At 40.2% G+C, this 15,317-nt stretch overlaps 2 protein-coding genes across 5 annotated transcripts; both read left to right on the forward strand.

Annotated features, from left to right (window-relative positions):
* Nucleotides 1–4,063: 4,063 nt before the first annotated feature.
* On the forward strand, nt 4,064–5,309 carry LOC116332811 (P2Y purinoceptor 14-like). Its single transcript, XM_039602622.1, has 3 exons — nt 4,064–4,198; nt 4,297–4,556; nt 4,709–5,309. The coding sequence occupies exons 1-3, from the start codon at nt 4,094–4,096 to the stop codon at nt 5,307–5,309; spliced, it is 966 nt and encodes a 321-aa protein (XP_039458556.1). The 5' UTR covers nt 4,064–4,093.
* A 2,709-nt stretch (nt 5,310–8,018) lies between these two features.
* Nucleotides 8,019–15,109, forward strand: LOC116332812 (P2Y purinoceptor 14-like). 4 transcript variants are annotated; one of them, XM_039608264.1, is made up of 5 exons: nt 8,019–8,140; nt 12,355–12,469; nt 12,564–12,823; nt 13,015–13,193; nt 14,472–15,109. In XM_039608264.1, the coding sequence occupies exons 2-5, from the start codon at nt 12,365–12,367 to the stop codon at nt 14,513–14,515; spliced, it is 588 nt and encodes a 195-aa protein (XP_039464198.1). In that variant the 5' UTR covers nt 8,019–8,140; nt 12,355–12,364; the 3' UTR covers nt 14,516–15,109. The 4 variants fall into 4 exon arrangements, with proteins under 4 accessions (XP_039464198.1, XP_031611731.2, XP_039464196.1 ...); XM_031755871.2 differs by having other exon boundaries at nt 13,015–15,109; XM_039608262.1 differs by having other exon boundaries at nt 8,096–8,140; nt 12,355–12,563; nt 12,722–12,823; nt 13,015–15,109.
* Nucleotides 15,110–15,317: the final 208 nt, after the last annotated feature.

Below are 15,317 nucleotides of genomic sequence, written 5' to 3' on the forward strand. Positions count from 1 at the left end.
GAAGAAGGCCCAGAACATATGCTCCCTGGTCAAAAATGAGAACCATCTTCTAAAGGAAGTCACCCGGCAATCTCCCCCAGTACAGCATCGCCTGCTGACAAAGACTTTACTGACAACTTGGATTCAATCAATAAGCATTTTTCCAGTTTCAATGTGTGGTTGCCAATGGCACCACTGGCTGGAGAGGGGTGAGCACCTGGTTTTGGTCTGGACCGACCATAAGAATCTATCCTACATCTGGACGACCCAGCAGCTATGCTTTTAACCCTTTAAAGCCGGTCGGAGCGGGCACGCTCCGTTTTGCGTAACTATTTTTAAATCCTGGTAGAACTGCAACAACATAAACTAGCGCAATAATTTTTTTGCATATGAAACTGAAGGAGTTGTACTTACTCTTATGCCATCAGCTTGTCCTAGGTCACGGTTTCCTTCTACATATAGCTTTTGCATAAAAAGCACTTGCAGCAACAAAAACATAATATTCCAGAAACACGCTTTGCCGATCCGATCAGCTGTTCGTAACACTTCCTGCGTCCATCAGCGTGGACTATCGCATGTCCACCATGACCTGCCCGAAACCAGAAGTGACGTCATTTTACGGAAATGACGTTTTTTTTTTGTTTTTTTTTACCTTCAGGGCCTTATAAGCCTATACTGGTGTTTTTAAAAATTATGTTTGACTTTCTGTATCGTTTCTGGGATGCTTAGAACTCAAATTGCACTGCTGGAAATAGTTTATTTTGATGCATATGCTGTTTTTTTGCAAATTTGCCTTATAATATTTATTTTCGTTTTTCCTGCAGTATATAAAAATTGGTGTATTTCAAAAATAAAACTATAAAGACACTCAAAATAAATTTCCTGTGATGGGAAACTATTTTGTGCAACTTTTTTGTATTTACAGTTTTGAGGGATAAGCCTCTTAAATTTCTCTAACTAGAAATATATTTTAAAAACAAAAACGATTTTCAATTTTTTTTATAGTTTATTGCACTTTTTTTTGCAATTTATGTAATTACTATGCACTTAATCCATACAAATTATTACAATTTGGGCTATAATGGTTGTATTGATGTATAGCAACTTCAAATGCTCCCAGAAATGGCACTACAGCATGTAAAAATATAATATAAGCTCTGGCGGACTTGGTTCTATGGTAGGTCTTAAAGTGTTAAGGCTGTAAGACTATTTGGATGCATCACATAGAAAGTACCCTGAGACAACTGTCATGAATTAAATGACAGAGATTGTCAGCAAACACCCTTTAGAAGAGGCCATGTATCAAAATTGCAACTCAAAGAGAGTTTTAGTAGAGTTTAACACACTGAATTGATTAAACACATCAAAGTATGAAGATGGGTTCTTTCAAAGAGGAACCTCAATGAAAATGTTTTTCTTTTCAGCTCCAGAAACATGGTTGACCTAAAAAAACATGACTTCACCTCTGCACCAGACATTGTTGTTGAAAAAACATCAGCCAAACCTTTCTTTGTTCTGATCTACAGTCTAGTGTTTGTGGTAAGTTTCAGATCTTCAGATTAGATCTCCAGATTGTGTTATGTGCATGGTGCATGTAGCAAAATCCTCCTCTCTCATCCTCTCTGTGCTTCTTCAGGTGGATTTTCTTCTCAATGGCGTCATCATAAAGTTTCATTGTTGTTGAGCTTGACTGCAGGTGTCAAGCAGCTTGATGGTCTACTTGAAGAACCTGATAGCTTCTGACTACTAACTGATCAGATAAGAAAAAGACATGTCTATTTTGAAAGCAGGTCATTGCCCCTGTTTAGCAGTGAAGAGAAACAGGAAATAAGTCAGAGTGCTGGTTGGCAGTGTGATTGCTATGCTTCCATATGTACAGTGACACTGTAAAATTGAGAGGACATAACCACTCAAGTAGCTTTTTCTTCTCAATGAAAACTGGAGAATCACAGGTGAGTCTTGATGGTTGCTTATCTTGAAATATTTTGCACTTCTGCTAAATTCATACTTAATTTAAAAGACAACTATTTCAGCTCCTGGAAATGCAACAGTAAATATTTTCAGGTAAATGCCCTCCTTGATTCTCCACTCCAAGAGGGGGCCTAACGGTACATCTTTCACTATCTTACAATGCTGTGATTGCAGCCATTTCCCAACTCTCTGGGAATCGTACTCATGGCCATTAACCAGTGGGCTTTGATCAGTGGTTGTTGATCAATAGTCATGACAATTTGGACATTAATGATCAAGGAACTGATCTTAGAGCCCATTGCTCATTCAGTGATGGTAGTCTCAGTCATTATGCAAATGTACTGTTTATAAGGTTGGGGAAACCTGCAGTCACCTGAGACCAAAGAAGTCACTTGGACGAGTTATGAATTGTTTCTCCAACTGAAAACGCTGCGTTCAGACGAACACAATCAACCTTTTGGGATCTACTTACCTGGATGATTGAGTATGCATCAAGATATCTTGTTTAGGATTTTATTACCATATTTTTCGGACCATAAGCAGCACCGGATTATAAGGTGTACCGTCGATGAATGGGTCTGTTTTCATCAAGGCTTATTAACCTCCTAGGACATGCTGTCCACATATGTGGACATCACATTTTGGGTTGTCTAGACCAAAATACTAAATCCACTTACAAGGATATCAGGCTCTCTTAAGGCCCTCCTCCTAAGGCCCTCTGTGGGTCTTAGGAGGTTAAGGGAAACAAAACAGTCAGATAAGTCAAACTTTACTCAACTCATTCTTCTTGCTTCCTCCACTTCTGTACCATTGATTCATTAATGTTGAACTCTCTCGCAGCTGCTCTATTCCCATGTTGTGGCATCTTCACTGTGTTTGTTATGCTAACATAGCTGTGTTGCTAGTGATCACGTAGCACATCAATATATACCAGCTAGTCCAACTTCAGTAACCTTACAAAACAGCTGTTTATCCATCCGCTTATCCTTTTCAGGGTCGTGAGGGGTGCTGGAGCCTCTCCCAGCTGTCATAGGGCGAGAGGCGGGGGACAGGTCGCCAGTCTGTTGCAGGGCTAACACATAGAGACAGACAACCATTCGCGCTCACATTTACTCACAGATTCACACCTATGGGCAATTTGGATTAATCAGTTAACCTATCCCCACAAAGTGCATGTCTTTGGATGGTGGGAGGAAGCCAGAGTACCCAGAGGGAACCCACGCAAACACGGGGAGAACATGCAAACTCCACACAGAAAGACCCCGGCCTGATGGTGGAAACGAACTAAGGACCTTCTTGCTGTGCGGCAACAGTGCTAACCACCGTGCCACCGTGCTGCCCACAGCTGTTTAGTTTTCTGTATTTATTTATGTTGGAAGTGATAGCAGAGCTGTACGTTTTCATTTTTTCAGAAATCTCTCATTCAGAACATATATATATATTATATTATATATTATCTTTAGATGGAAGCTAGCAAGCTAACTTCCTGCTAACTTCTAACTCCCTTAAATGTAATAAATTCTGTTTTCATGGATGCCTGGACATTAAACGTAATTATTGCACCTGGTAAAGCAGCAAAGCTGATCATTTTGTTAAGGATAAAAGAATTTAGACAGTTTTTAACTCTCAGTCATGCTGCAGTGTTTGTTTGACTTTAAGAGCTGAAGTGGACGGAGCTTTGGATTACTCCAAGGCTCCTGACTACTGTAGCTGTAATGCTCTGACAATCCATCAAGCGTTGCATCTTCGTAGCTTACCAAAGTCGTACTAAAACATTTTTTGACAGATTTTTGAGCGCTGTGTACCACATAAAGTCGGTCTGAGGTCTGTAGGCACAACCAGAATTCATACAAAAGGCGCACCGGATTATAAGGCACTGTCAATTTTTGAGAAAATGAAAAGATTTTAAGTGCACCTTATAGTGCGGAAAATATGCGTTAAATACAGCACAGCTTTAATCTCCATGCTCTTTCACTTTTGGATTAACTGAAAGCTTTCTGAGTTTTTAGAAAACTGTGAAAATGATGAAATATAATAACTATCCCCAAACACATGCATCCACTTTGATCAGATGAAAGAAAGCAGCTCTTCTTAGTGTGTGAAGTTTCTCTGTGAATTCTATTTATTTTTCAGCTACAGAAGCATGGTTGACCCAACAAATGTGACTTCATCTGTCAACCAGACCTGTGATCTGGTTGTCCCATCAGTCAACCCTTTTTTTATGATGGTCTACAGTTTGGTGTTTCTGGTAAGTTTATAATTTTCAGATTGTACCCTGTTAAAAATTGGTTTAAAGTTCTATGTGCATATATCAATGTCCTCTCTGTCTGTCCTTTTTCTCTTCAGGTGGGTTTAATCCTCAATGGCATCATCATGAGGTTTTACTTTCGCCAAGCTCAGCAGCAGGCATCAAGCAGCTTGATGGTCTACCTGAAGAACCTGACAGCTGCTGACTTCCTCCTCTGCCTCGCTCTGCCACTGCGAATAACCCACTATGCCAGCAGTTCTGGCATTGTTCACAGATACTACTGCGCTTTTGGAGCTTCTGCCCTGTATCTCAACATGTACGCCAGCATCATATTCATGGGGTACATCGCTGCCAACAGGTAAGAAACCTTTACTGAGGTCAGACTCAGTTTAATGGCTGAACTGCCTAAAGCATCGACAATTCTTTTGATCTTAATAATAAAAAAAAATATATGCGCCACTTTTACTTATGATTGAAAGTGTAACTGCCTCCTTTCACTTCTCTCTGCAGATATCTGAAGATTGTTCATCCTTCAGGAACTCACATCCTGCAGACAGTACAAACTGCCCACATCGTCTCCACGGTCACCTGGGTTTTTCTCCTGACTCCAGCAATCACCTACAACATTATGTTTTTCATCACTCACAATCCTCTGACCTCTGACTCTGGCTACTGTGAGTCTCTCTTCAGTACGTCATTCAGCGTCCTTCATAAAACATTTCAAACCAGTTGCACCATCATCTTCCTCTTAGTCTTCATATCCCTGGTCTTCTTCTACTACGGCACCTCCCGCAGGGTGTTGCAGGCACAGCAGAGTCGGCTGGCCTCCTCCTGTGCTGACAAGCTTTTGAAGTCTCGAAAGAACATGTTAGTGCTGGTCAGCATCTTCTGTCTTTGTTTTGTGCCCTATCACTTGGTTCGTCTTCCCTATACACTTCTGTGGACCAGCTGCTCTGTACGTCAGGTATTGTACTACTTGAAGGAGGTGACCACCATGGTATCAGTTTCAAATGTCTGCCTGGACCCTCTTGTTTACTTTTTCATCTGTAAGACTTTTCGGGCACAGGTGAAAAAGATGTCCAGGAGAGTCAAAAAGTCCAACATTTTATAAAATGAAGAAATTCGCATTTGTATTTTGTTGCTATTGCTGCTTTCAGCTATTAGACATGTGGCTGATTTAGGATAAATAAGCTTAATCAGTCTATGGTCAAATTCATAACATAAAATAAAATTACATATATTTTATAAATAAAGAGTTTCATTTGAGCTCAGAGATCAATGTGAGGCTACAGTCAGCACAAGCGCACTTCAACATAGGCAGCAGATTTAAAATGAATAAACAGAACCAACCTGTGTTTAAATTTATACAAACAATGCAGTGTTAAATGTATAAAACCATCTCCACCACAGGCACAGCCTGAATGGACCTGAGCTCTATTATGGGATAACAGGGCATGCCCACGGAGCAGAACAGCTCCATAAAGATGTAACTATTTCTGGGGCAGTCTCTGCAAACAGCAGAGGTCTTCATCAGTAGAGGAGTGCCATTCAGGCCATTGTCATAGCCTGGTAAACAAAGGAACTCTGTATATCTTCTTATGATGGCCCCTGAAGCTATGGTCCTGTCGGTTAATCAGCTGACCTTGCTGCAAAGGTGTTTCATCAGTTTGCTGATCATTACAATCCTTCCAACTCTCAGTAGCTGCAAATGAAGCACCCTCAAAAACCACCTCACACCTGACTTGGTGCTCAGTGACTGCTCATGCAATCGTGGACTCAGCCATACAGGAAAACTGTTAAGAAATAGACCAAATTATGATGATGTGCTCCATGAGACACATTTTGAGAAAAAGAAAAAAATAATGATATAGTTGATTAAAAACAATCATGCTGGCTGTCATGCTGTCCCTGCTGTTCTGGAGGCCAAGCAACAGTCTATGGCTGGTGACCCTGCTTTCTACACAGAAATGCGCACACACTTAAAGCACACACACACACAGAGTACTTGCTGTTTCTTCTGTCTACCCCTGTTCTGCCTTTTGTCTCTGTTTTAATGTTGTCACTTGTCTATTAACTGAAAAAAAGAGAATGTATCGAGACTTGATAAACAGTAAGTAAGTCAATATTGTTTATTTTGGTTTATTTCAGCTAATTGGAAGAAAGGTGACATGTTATATTTTCATCTTATTGTTAATTAATTTGCAAGAATTGAAAGCTAACTTTTTCACTTTATCATTATTGAATATTTTGGTTGGTAATAATTTCGAAGTGAAAATGAATCAGTTTTGGAATGAGGCTGTAACATGACGAAACATTGAGCAAGTGAAGCACTGTGAACTCTCCAGATGCACCGTGAGAACAGAACCTCCCTACTGCAGGCGTGACTTAGTTTTTAACCTTCTTCTTTCCACTTCAGTCTAACATGTAGCGTAAACAATCACACATTTATATTGCATTTACTTTCTTTCAGTTGTTTTTCCACAACTTAGTCAGAATTGATAAATGATCACCATGTTGTTCTTTTGTGTTTGTATGCAAGTAAAATGAGCCTTGTTCTTTGTGACCTGGATTGTGTCGTTAATCTGTGTCACACAGACTGACATTAACTCTGTGGTCATAGTGTCCTGTTTCTGATGCGACTACAGGTTCTCAAGTTTTACTGAAGGGGTTGTTACCTTTAACACAGACACAAACACACACACGCGCCCACACTAAATTCAAAACTATTTTACCGTATTTAATAAAGGTTTATTTAAAACTCACAGCATTTAAATGTTAGATTTCACTTTTGTGAACTTTAATTCACTCTGCTTTTCTTGTCTAACACTGAACTGCTTCCTCCCAAAACTCAGGTGTAGCATCTGGTTTAGTTTTTTCTCTGAATGTTCAGTGAGTTCATGAATTCAATCAATCTCTACTGCTTAGATGATACTTGTTTAGAGTCAGTTTTTAAATAGATTTGAATGAACAATGTGGATTCTCTGTATTTCACAGTGTATTTTAAAAACATGAACAGTTTGTATGGTTTTGTATGTTTGAGTGAAACCACAGCATCTACTTCCTCCTCCGGTTTCCACTGAAGTGATTTCTGAATCATCAGTGACATTTCTCAGCACAGAGGTGATAAGAGCGTACACGATGTACAACTGGAAAGATGACACAGTGTGGCTGGAAACTGCTGACTGGTTGAAAAGAATACTTTTCATGATGCTTCATGAATAAGAACTGTCTTCTTTTAACGCACATTGTACAATAACACTACTGCTACCACCTCTTTTTCAGTGACACCCGGACATTAAACTTTATTGCATTATTTTGGAGAACACCGACACTGAGAATCTTATTGGAGCTGAAAGAATTTGGACCATTTTCACTCGGCTGGAAACTTAGGACTGCCTGCATTTGGGCCCTAAATGACATTCAGCACTTTATGATCTTATCCAGTGTTTTATTCATTTAGAAGAAACAAAAACAAGCAAACAACAACAACCAAACAAACTAAAAAATCTAAGCTAATCTGAAAAATATAATCTAAAACAGCCATGCACAGAAATGACCACCAATAACACTACATATATTCAGTAACGAGAGCTTCATCAAATCATCACGCTAAAAATAGATCTTTAAAAAAAGCGTCTCATCTTTAGTGAACTGAAACGCAATGAAGCTGAATCTGTGGATTTCTGCTGAAATTTTATGATTTCTGAATTGTACTTTAATGTTGCCAACACAGGAAGTGTATTGAAAGTCTGAAACCTCAGACTGTCATGAAGGAGGCCAGTCCAGAGACTTCCCGTTTTCTGCTGCTGTTTTGATTCGCTTTCGCTTAAATGAAGAACTGGGATTTTGAGAATATGTCTTTTATAGTTTTACTTTCACCAGCTGTAGGATCATAGAGCAAACCCAGGTGGAATCGCTGGTCTGACTGGACTCAATACTGTGGTGAGTAAAAGAGACTGAAAGAAGTCTGCTTGGGCTTTTGTGTTGCGAAAGTTTCATCATTATTATTGTTTTTTAGTCCTCAGAAGAGGAACCAATTTGTGGGAAGGAAAAATCCACTGTGGAGGAGGTATAGAGGAGGTGACCTTCACTGTTTAAATTGGATTAGCGGAGTAGAAATGATCTTTATTGTTTTCCCGTTTTCTTGAGACCCTGTGGTTTTGGTGAAATATTGATTTGATGAAATTCTTTTTGAATGTATGAGTTTATTTTATGCTCAGGATGTTTACAATTTCCTTTTACTTGCATTCTTCATGAAAAGTCTTCCATGGCAGTAGAGAGTAGGGATGGGTACCGGTATCCGGTGCCACATAAACGGCAGTAAGCAGACCAAAAAGCAGCGCACATTTCGGTGCTTTTTTTTCCTGAGATGTCATACACTTTGGATTCTAGCCAATCATTTTACGTTTCCGAGGATAGTAGGCGGGCCCAGGTACGTACGTTCTTTTAGAGCAGAGCTACAGATTAAAAATGCCCAAGGCGAAGTGATCAAAAGTCTGGCTGTACTTCACAGCAAAAGATGCAAACTCAGCAGCCTGCAACAAGTGCTTTAAGCTGATACTGTGATACTGTGCAAAGGAGGTAACACCTCGAATCTGATGAAACACCTGGCGACGTATAGCGTTTTTTTAAAAGCCGAGAAATGCACTGTGTTTGATAGTTTGCTGCAAGACCTCACACTGAGCACATCTACTATGGGTGTGGTGCCTGTTATCGGACCCGGAGTTAGCAACATCCCCCAAGAATCCGAAGAGGAGAGTCCTGGCCCCTAGCCCTGTCAGTGTAGCAGAAATGATCTTGGAAAGAAAAGCGTCAGTTCTAGGGTCAAATGGAGTAGAGTCCCAGATTTAAACCCTGTGGCAGTGTCCCCCCAAAGAGGGACAAAGGACCCCCTGATGATCCTCTAACTAATCACATGAGCCAAGGCGTGAAAACGGGTGTAGGTCACAATCAGCCAGGGTTTCGGGTGAGCTCATTGTGAAACCTGGCCCCACCCTATCATGTGATTTCCTGAGGTCAGATGGCCCAGAATGTGAGTGGGCGTTAAGGCGTCTGGGAAGGTGTTTAGGGTAGAGATGGACCGATCCGATATTACGTATCGGTATCGGTCCGATACTGATGTAAATTACTGGATCGGATATCGGAGAGAAATAAAAAATGTAATCCGATCCATTAAATATCAAAAAAGCACCTCACAAAACTTGCGACACGGCGTAACTCGGCTCATAACCTTAGCAGTAGGAGCAGTGTGCTCACATGAGAGAGCGGCTGTATGTATTTGTAGCCTCTCTACCAAACCGGCATTTCATCTCCGAGGAAGTTATCCCAGAGAGAAGTAAAGCAAGTGTGTAAGTTCATCTCTGAATGTTTGTAAAGCATTCCCATGTTAAGCTTAACAACCGATATATGGAGCAACTGCCTCTCTCTCTCTCTCTCTCTCCTGCTGCTACTTCAATCGTGAAACTGCTTAATGATCAGCTGATCGGCTTTTCTGTCGCGAGTCCGTCTCCCTTCTTTGTTTTTGGCCCACTTTGCACCAGAAAGAGGAAACCAGCGGCTGAACAACAGCAGCACGTTTAACCTTGATAAGCTGTTGTTAGAATTTATTTAATATTACTTTCTACACCAGGATCCTTTTCTACGTAGCTGACGGCTGGTAACTGTGCAGGGGCGGATCTAGCAAAGTTTAGCCAGGGGGGCCGATAGGGCATGAACAGGGAAAAGGGGGCACAAAGACATACTTTTCTTTCTTATTCTCATTTAAAATGTCTCGCTTTTAATAAATAATTATCTGAATCTTACACCCAAAGTTTTAATCTGATGTAAAATGTACAGAAGTCCATTACTGTATATAGTAACTGTTAAGTCTAATATACCCTAGTAAGCTATAGTACTTTTTCCTTTGGGAAGATACCATCTGTGCAGTCTGCAGTTCTGTTGAAGAAAGATGTTGAATCAATTTAATTATTCTTGAAAAATAATTTATTTCTGTGCATTTTTTTTCACCCTGCATCAAATTAAAGTTGATTACATCATTAAGCATCATGAGGTGGAGGGTGGGGGGTGGTTCCCTTTTTTTTTTTTTTGCTGGGAGTTTGCAACCCTATTAGTTAGGTTGCTTAATATTTCTGCTAAGTACTCTTTAAAATACCAGAATAGGAAGGGTGGAGTAGGTTTAAGTTTATTAGATTGATCAGTGTTGCTGAACTATGAAATATTTTGGGTGCAGTGTATTTTTTGCATACAGGTATAACAGAATAGCTTTAGTGTTGTTGTTTATTTAAAGTTGAGTATGAACTTATACAAAATGCAGCAAGATATTAAAAAAACAGTTTTATTGATTAAAAAACACACTATATTCATATCGGTATCGGCAGATATCAAAATTTATGATATCGGTATCGGACATAAAAAAGTGGTATCGTACCATCTCTAGTTTAGGGGGGTGTTTAAGTGGTGGGGGGGCACGAACATTTTTCTTGTAAAACAAAGGGGGTGCCTAGCAAAAAAAATTTGGGAACCACTGCATTAATGCATGTGAGGTGAACTAGCAAACACCGTCGTAGTTACATGCGGCTGTCTTCTTGTTTGATGGCAGATACTCCCTTCACCCTGGCCAAAAAAGCTAAAATGACCAAAGAAAAGGTGGAAAACAGCTAAACATGAGAGGTTTTTGGACAAAGTTTGTGTTCTCTATTCTTTAAGCACTGGTTCGAGCACCATTTATTAAGCACCAGCACTGTTTCAAAAGTACCGGTTTGGCACCGGTATCGGATAAAACCTAAACGATACTCATACCTAGTAGAGAGACCTGGCTGGTAGTCTAAAAAAAGAAAGAGAGAAGAAAACGAGATTAAAAAATCTTGTTAAATTCATTAAATTTCCTTATTCTATCATTTTCACTCCTGTAAACAAAACACACAGGCCATGTTTCTGGTGGAGTCCAACGGCCCAACCAATGGGATCCAGTGGGTGGTGTCCAACTAGTAAGATGGAGATGATGGTAAATGGTAAATGGCCTGTATTTGTATAGCGCTGATGAGATGAGTGGTCAGTTTTGTGGGACAGCATCCCCTGACCCCTGATGCTGAGCCAAATGCTCCACCCCTTTCAGTGCAGCTGAGCCACAAAACACCACCTGCCACAGTCAGGAGCATCCAGTTGTTTTTGTCTTGCTCATCGAGGGCACTGGTTCAACAGGCAGAAGAGGCCAAATGCCTCTGCTGTGTCAGCAGCAGCCTGTTAGTGTTTCTGTTAGTTACATTTTGATTAAACCTGAGACAGATTTTCCTTAAATAAACTGTTTGTTTTTGAGCATTATTGCAAATGAAGTGTACAATAAATATACAACTTTTAAATTATAGCTCAATAGAAAATTATGTCTTTTTTCCACATGTGAAATGTGTTGCGCCAGTTTAGCGACAAAGAGAAACAGGAAATAAATCAGACTTCACGCTACAAGTGTGTGTTTCCTTATCTTCAAGAGGGCATAACGACACGAGCAGTTTTTCCTGCTCTAAGCTAAAAACTGCAGAAACACAGTTGAGTCCTACTGCTTGCTCATCCTTAAATCTTTTTTTTTTATTTTTACCGTTGTCCGTTATGCTGATCATGAATCAGTCCATGGTTTCTCTTCGTTACTGATTCATGTTGCTGAGTTATTGCTCTCATGTTCCTGTCCTGTGTTTAAGACACTGAGTGGAGGGATTTTTGTGTGTGATAATGAATTAAAACAAAGCTGGTGTTTGTGTGTCAGAAGCCAATAATACTTTACAGAGCCGTAAGTCAGTAATAAGATTCAGGGGAGGATTATTCCCACTCCTCCTTCTCAGACTGTGCTTAAAGGATTATTAGACCTAATAATCATGAGAGGAGCTGATTGATTGATCAGTTGATTGATTGAGACAGTACAGGTGCATCACAGGACAGGCAGGGCCTTCTCCTTACAATACAACATAGCTTGAGGCGACTGTTTAAATTTGGTGCTTTATTAATAAAATTAAATTCAATCACAAAACAGCCACAGCCAACAGTTGTGAAATGAATTGTATGAACATGATAAGACAGTGGAAAAGTAAAGCAATTTAAAGGGAAAAAAGCTTTTCTTTAAAATTTTCTTCAAAAACAAATATCTGTGGCTGGGACTTTTTTTGCAGCTCCAGAAACATGGCTGACCTTAAACCCATGACTTCATCTGTCAACCGGACGTGTGATCCGGTTGTCCCATCAGTCAACCCTTTCTTCATGCTGGTCTACAGTCTAGTGTTTCTGGTACGTTTCAAATCTTCGGATTATGGATTAAGGATCCCCCTCACTTGGTTCAGATTCCACACAAACAGGATCTCTTCTGTCTCTGTCTTATCAGGTGGGTTTACTCCTCAATGGCTTCATCATAAAGTTTTACTGTTGCCAAGCTCGGCAGCAGGCATCGAGGAGCTTGATGGTCTACTTGAAGAACCTGACAGCTGCTGACTTCCTGCTGTGCGTCTCTTTGCCAATGCGTGTCACTGATTATGCCAGCAGGTCTGTCATCTTTCGGGAGCTCTACTGCAGCTTTGGAGTTACTTCCCTGTATCTCAACATGTACGCCAGCATCATATTCATGGGGTACATCGCTGCCAACAGGTGAGGAACCTTTACTGATTTCAGACTTGAATTCATGACAATGTTTAAACTAGATTAGTGGCTGAACTGCAAATTCTGTGCTCCTGACTAAAGCATCAACAACGTCTTTCACCTCAACAGTAAAAACATATCTGCACCACTTTTACTAATGATTGAAGCTGTCTACCGCCACCTTTCTCTTCTCTCTGCAGGTATCTGACAATCATCCATCCTTCAGGAACTCACATCCTGCAGACAGTACGGACTGCCCACATCGTCTCCATGGTCACCTGGGTTTTTCTCCTGGCTGCAACAATCACCTACAACATTATGTTTTTCATCACTCACAAACCTCTGACCTCTGACCCTGGCTACTGTGGGCCCCTCTTCAGTACGTCATTCAGCGTCCTTCACAAAACATTTCAAATCAGTTGCACCATCATCTTCCTCTTAGTCTTCATATCCCTGGTCTTCTTCTACTACAGCACCTCCCGCAAGGTGTTGCAGGCACAGCAGAGTCAGCTGGCCTCCTTCAGCACTGACAAGCTTCTGAAGTCTCGCAGGAACATGTTGGTGCTGGTCAGCATCTTCTGTCTTTGTTTTGTGCCCTATCACCTGGCTCGTCTTCCCTATACCTTTTTGTGGACCAGCTGCTCTGTGGGTCGGCTATTGTACTACTTGAAGGAAGTGACCACCATCTTGTCAGTTTTAAACATTTGTCTGGACCCTCTTGTTTACTTTTTCCTCTGTAAGACTTTTCGAGCTCAGGTGAACTTTAGCATGGGGTCAAGAATGACAACACAAGCAACCCAGGAGAGTGAGAGCAGCAGGAAAGAGGTGGAAATTGTAGAGTTAAATCCATGAGCTATTATGCAAAGTTCTACTTTTTTGAAATACAAAGAGTTATATTTGATTTTATAGTCAGATTAGACCAGTGAAACCATGTCATGAGTCATGAATTCCAAGTTCTCATGAGCCACAGAAGGTTCTGCCGAGATATCATTATGAGTCTAAACTGAGCACAAACCCACTCCCACACAGATAGCACCAGTTTATGTTGCTAGCTTTCACCTATTAGCTAAGTAGCTGAATCTGAAGCTGATTAATCTGAAGCTTAATCAGTCTAATGATCAAATTTATAAAAAATAAATACAAAATCTCAAGTTGTTTCTGAAATCTTGTTCTTTAAAAAAAAAAAAAAAAAAAAACAGCTTTAAATTTTAAAATTGCAAAATTGTCTTTGCTGCTTTTGATGATATAGGAAAAATTGCTACTTTTATTATTTCAATAATATGGTCTCTCTGAGCCTGGTTCTGCCAACGGTTACTTCCTGTTAAATTTCCTTCCCACTGTCACCAAGTGCTTGCTCAATGTGAGTTGTCTGATGGTTGACGTTTTCTCTGCATTACTGTAGGGTCTGTACCTTACAATATAAAGCGCCTTGAGGTGACTGTATGTTTTTGGATGTTTGCATGTTGCGTATGTAGAACCACAGCAACTTCTTCCTTCTGCAGTTTCCACTGAACTGACGTCTGACACTTAAGTGACATTTCTCAGCACAAAGCTGATAAGAGTGTGTATTAAATGTGATACTGTCTGAGTCTCTTTATGCCTCTTTGCGGTAAATTGTGTTTTTCTGCTGTTAATGGTGAGTGTTTTTCCAAAACAGGAAAGATGACCACAGAGCTGCTGGAAATTGCTAAAGGCTTCTAACAAATAAAAAAAGAAAAACAAACAAACAAAAGAAAAACTTCATGGCAAATGACACCACTTCTAACACCCTGTACAGTAACAGTAATCCTATAACCTGCAGTGACATGCTGAAAATCCTCTTTTTCACTGACACCTGGACATCATACTTTATTGCATCACCTGGGAGAACATTGTCTGCTGGGACCTTAGGACTGCCTGCATTTGGATCCTTAAATGAAATTCAGCACTTTATGATAACAATGTCATGTTGCATGTGTTTTGTCACACCTCTCTGTGACACCACTGCACCATATTATCATGGCAAAAAGAGATCTTTCAAAAATATATCAATTTTTATATCTAAATTTACCCATATCGTCAGCAACATATATATGAAATGATGCTGAATCTCTGGATTTATTATATTATTTTTTGATTTATGAGTCCCACGTTGAGGCTAGAGCTCACTCTGCTCATGTTTCTTGCTGATTTTTTTTCATTAGCTGTTGTTCAAGTGAAGATGCCAGTTGAGAGCTGCATTTCCTCTTTGAGTTTTTTCATTGTACACTTAAACAGATGTAAACACCTCATGATTGTTCAAACCAATAAACTCTCTCAGGACCTTTGTAACCTTATTGTTGCAAAACATGCTACTAGCATGGGCTACAGAAAAGTTTCAAAGCCGCGGAATGTTCCAGTGAACACTGTTGGGGCCATAATCCACAGGTAGAAGAATACCACTTAACTATAAACCAACCACAACCTTGTCCCGCCCACACGGTTGTGGTTGGCAGCTGAAGAAAAAGAATTAGTATAAGAGTTG

The sequence above is a fragment of the Oreochromis aureus genome, linkage group 3 (genome assembly GCF_013358895.1).
Source record: "Oreochromis aureus strain Israel breed Guangdong linkage group 3, ZZ_aureus, whole genome shotgun sequence".
Taxonomy (NCBI): Eukaryota; Metazoa; Chordata; class Actinopteri; order Cichliformes; family Cichlidae; genus Oreochromis; species Oreochromis aureus.